The sequence below is a fragment of the Salvelinus namaycush genome, chromosome 3 (genome assembly GCF_016432855.1).
Source record: "Salvelinus namaycush isolate Seneca chromosome 3, SaNama_1.0, whole genome shotgun sequence".
NCBI lineage: Eukaryota > Metazoa > Chordata > Actinopteri > Salmoniformes > Salmonidae > Salvelinus > Salvelinus namaycush.
Genome location: NC_052309.1, coordinates 71558641 through 71563148, shown reverse-complemented (window position 1 = coordinate 71563148; position 4508 = coordinate 71558641). Strand labels below are relative to the sequence as shown.

General features: G+C 38.6%; 2 protein-coding genes across 2 annotated transcripts; one reads left to right on the top strand and one right to left on the bottom strand.

Annotated features, from left to right (window-relative positions):
- Positions 1-685: 685 nt before the first annotated feature.
- LOC120036929 (hemoglobin subunit alpha) lies at positions 686-1566 on the bottom strand. Its single transcript, XM_038983220.1, has 3 exons — positions 1408-1566; positions 987-1194; positions 686-877 (listed from the first exon to the last, which is right to left on the bottom strand). Exons 1-3 carry the CDS (start codon positions 1500-1502, stop codon positions 749-751), a joined length of 432 nt encoding a protein of 143 aa, XP_038839148.1. The 5' UTR covers positions 1503-1566; the 3' UTR covers positions 686-748.
- Positions 1567-2852: 1286 nt separating this feature from the next.
- Positions 2853-3792, top strand: LOC120036826 (hemoglobin subunit beta-1-like). Its single transcript, XM_038983149.1, has 3 exons — positions 2853-3008; positions 3238-3460; positions 3596-3792. The coding sequence occupies exons 1-3, from the start codon at positions 2917-2919 to the stop codon at positions 3722-3724; spliced, it is 444 nt and encodes a 147-aa protein (XP_038839077.1). The 5' UTR covers positions 2853-2916; the 3' UTR covers positions 3725-3792.
- The last annotated feature ends 716 nt before the right edge of the window (positions 3793-4508 follow it).

Here is a 4508-nt window from a genome sequence, read left to right as displayed (position 1 = left end):
CGTGGTATAGGGTCTGATATACCACGGCTGTCAGCCAATCAGCATTCAAGGCTCGAACCACCCATTTTAGAAATCTAAGTAACCCAGCACCAATAACCCAGCATCAACAACCCAACACTGCTCTTTTTAAAGAAAACAACCTAACTAAGTCACCAAACACCAGCAGCCCAGCAGTGCACAGGACTTTCAGAATGAGCGCAAATAACGTGTTCGCTTTCAATGTCGAGTCCACTTCCCAATTTTGGACCAAATTCGCTGCATTGAAAATAGTAAATACCATTCTCTGAAGTATCTTGTTACAAATTACACGTTGATTTTACCCCAGTACAAGTGACAAAATACTCAAAAGAATCCTAATTAAATATTTCAAATTCATGTGAAATAAATATTATCCATCTCGAGGTTTTCATTGTGCCTATGCTGTCTATAGTAGTATCCCATTCAGCAACTACTCCACATTCATCAAAATAAATGTTACACGTATTAGATAGGCTAGCCAAAATGATGGGAAACAACATAGCGCATTGCGGGCCTAAAGCACTTTTTTTTTTATAATGTCTTCATTCCTTTGTCATTCCATTGTTTTAAATGTTTGAATCTACATTATTTAGCCTGTTGTATTGCCAACATTCAAATATGACCTTGATGGTGAAATGTGGTGGAATAAGGACACAAACACAGAAAATAACGTAATTCATTGCCCGTTTATTTTATTGTGATAACAACAGAGCAGGAACTGCACTCCAATCTATCTATATTTGTCAGCCAGGGCAGCGGACAAGGCTGCAAGGAATTTATCCACAGCAATGTGCACTTCGGGAGTGAAATCCGCAGGGAAGTGAATAGCCAGGGTGACAAGGATGTTGTGGGACAGAATCTGAAAAGTATATTTTAAAAGTTAATATTGACGAATTAAGCCAGCAACATACTTAGAGTTGAAGTTGAGATTGATATATATAAAGATAATAAGTTATCTGGGGGCCAACCTTGAAATTGCCAGGGTCAACGCGCAGTTCGAAGGCGTGCAAATCGCTGAGAGCACTCAGTCCTCCGACGAGGTCGTCGATCACTCCGACGGCATTACCAATTGCACCCATGATGACGCCTCCATGCTTCTTGACTGGGGCAGAGCCGGGGCTCAAGTCAGCCCAGTGGGAGAAGTAGGTCTTAGTCTGGGGGTAAGCGGTCAGCATCCTGTAAAAATGAGTTTGTGTACCATTTTAGGCGTATTTAGAATCCTTAACTTTTAAGCATTATGCGTGTCTTACTCCTCTCGTCTTCTGTCTACAATGTAATCAAAGTAGTTTACTTATTGTATGTTAAAGTGCTTGGTCAGGGCAGGCAATATGCCGCTGTCATCAGTTTAAACACAATCATTCTCATAATTCTTTCATTAAGAAGTCTTACCTTCCCAGAGCCTCAGCACCGACGACATCTGCCTTTCCACTAATCTTGCCCCAGAAGGCCTTGACCACAGATTTGTCCTTAGCTGTCAGACTCATTTTGCTCCTTTCTGATTGGCCTGTATTAAATCTACAAGAAATGATCTGAAGATGACTGCCTATACAACTAGGTCCCTTTATATTACAGTAGAGCGGCAGACACGCCCAGCTACTAGGGTACACTCCCCCTACACTGCAACCATCTTGGTCAAAATCCAAGAGTAAGATCCGTTATCTTGGCTTTTATCAAATGTTAAGTCAGAATTTCTATATTAGGGCCTTCCATAAGATGTCCGAGGGCTATGTTTGTAATAATATACATCATTAACTTTTTTTCTGAAACATTTTTGCCTATGTTTTCGTCTTCTGACTGTACTGTGAAACAATGTATGGAAATAAATTGTACCAGAGCTGTCAACAATTTTACAATTTGTTTGATTGATAAATATAATAATAATAATACATAATAATTCTTATTTATTTCGTTGCATAAAACTAAATATTTCTGTATAATCAATCATATATTTCCAATAGGCTAATTCTAAAGCTGCTTTTGCCAAAATAGAAAAATGAGTTAACTAGTTAATTAGCTATTTAAAATTACGATGCACATAGTAAATTAAATTGTACAAATCAAATCCACCTTCAAAGATCTCCATTTAATTGGAGAATATTTATTCAAGGTGACATATTTGACATTTGTTCAATTAAAGTTCGATATGATCCCCAATTAGAAGGTTGATTGGACTTCGAATGATGATCGGGGAAAAAAAGTCAGAAGTCATGCGAGGACATGGGTACACACCTATCTGCAAATAATACAGGACATTCCTGCTTATCATATGTAATGTCTTGAAATTAATCACTTAAAATGGGCGGATCGGTCTGAATCCCTCGATAAAAAAGGAAGGCATAATATTGTCCTAGATAAGAAACTGCCAAATTGAATTAGCTTGAATTATCAAATTATCAAAACTCATTAAAACATTTAATTAAAGTGATTGCATCCCTTTAGAAACGTTTATTTGAATTGCCTTACACACTGCAATGAAGATATTTAGAATAGTTTTGCCATAATCTTGCGTCAGTTGGATCAACAAAACGGTTTAGCTGGGGATCATACGAATTTTGAAACGTTGGTAATCTAGATAAAACTGTATAGGCCTAATTACATATGATTTCAGATTTTAGGATCTAACCTACATAATTGATTCTGCAACAGCTAATAAATTAGCATTTACTGTTGTTTTTAACAGATAAATTATTGGATTTTGAAACTGAATTCTCAATAACATCAAATTCGAGAGCTGAAGCGCTCACTTGGCCAATACTGATCTTTGCCAGAGCCAATCATATGCGCCGTCTCCAGTGGGCGGAGAGCACTCATAAATATAAGTTGCAGGCAAAGTGTCTCCCTACACAAGACATTAATTGTTCAATCTTGTTGCAAACCCGAAGATCAAACACTGACAACATGGTTGACTGGACAGACGCCGAGAAGAGCACCATCAGTGCTGTCTGGGGCAAAGTAGATATCAATGAGGTCGGACCACTGGCTCTGGCAAGGTAGGTCATGGCTTCAGCCTCATTCAAATATATCATTTAATATAGCTTATAGTGGAGATGATCATGAGTAATTATAACACTATTATACTTGTCCTGTTATCTATCGTTACTATTAATATTGAATTGATATTGTTAAGTTTGAATGGAGCATGTTACAGTATTAATTAGGCATATAATTTAAATACATTTGAAAATAATTCACATATTTCGTTTTTTCTTGCAATGACAGAGTCCTGATCGTCTATCCCTGGACTCAGCGTTATTTCGGCTCTTTCGGAGATGTGTCCACTCCCGCAGCAATCATGGGCAACCCCAAAGTTGCTGCTCACGGCAAGGTCGTGTGTGGAGCTCTGGATAAAGCTGTGAAGAACATGGGCAACATCTTGGCTACATACAAGTCACTTAGCGAGACCCACGCCAACAAACTCTTCGTCGACCCTGAAAATTTCAGGGTAGGCCTTTTGTCTTGCTCAATATGTTTTAGGCTACACGTATAACATTCAGAATAATACGTCTAATTCCAAAGGTAAAACAAAATCGACGGTCTAATGCAACATCTTTCTTCTTTGTTTTTTTTCTGTCTACAGGTGTTGGCTGACGTCCTCACAATTGTCGTTGCCGCCAAGTTCGGAGCCTCTTTCACTCCTGAAATCCAGGCAACCTGGCAGAAGTTCATGAAAGTGGTTGTAGCCGCAATGGGCAGTCGGTACTTCTAAATGCACCCCAGACAAGTGATTGTGTTCTGACATCCCTGCCTGAGTGAAAATAAAGACATCGAAACATGCTGCTGTATTCGTATTTGTACAAACAACATTAGGGTTAGGATTGGGGGGGGTAGCAATTTCTGGGGAAAGTTCCACCACAAAATCCATAACATCAATATTTAGGCAATATAGAGATGGGCATTGACCGATGGGGAACGGATGGTTTAGGGTCATGGACTATTGTCTGAATGAAGGGCGGCTTCACTGTAAACCCTTATTAGTTATCATTAATCAAACGTTTTGTGGAAACCCGCTGCACTAGTATTCTAGAGTACAGTTACTTACGTTAGAGCTGGCTCTACTCAAACTTAAAGTGTCACATGACCCCAAATGGGCAACAATTTAAAGTTTATTCAATACAAAACGTTTTAGTAAGTAGCAAGAAAGCTGAAAAGCTAGTTGCTAGGTGGTATAGGATCGACAGTTTACATTATGCTCTTTTTCAGGTGATGTCATACGAGACATTGTCAATTCCTGTTTAAAAAGACAGCTTTGTTTTAAAACTTACTCCATATGCACTAGTGAATTTCTGAGATTATTTGTAGTCAGGTGCAAGCTATCTGGATGTAACTTCACCTAAGGAGGCAAGGTGGAGTTATACCCAGAATGCTTATAGCTGTCAAAATAATATGTCCATATGTGTGTATTTTCAAACGAATTGAACCACACAAAAATGCACAAAAACGCACGAAATCTGCTGAAATACATTTGGTACATATATGCGCGAATTGAATGT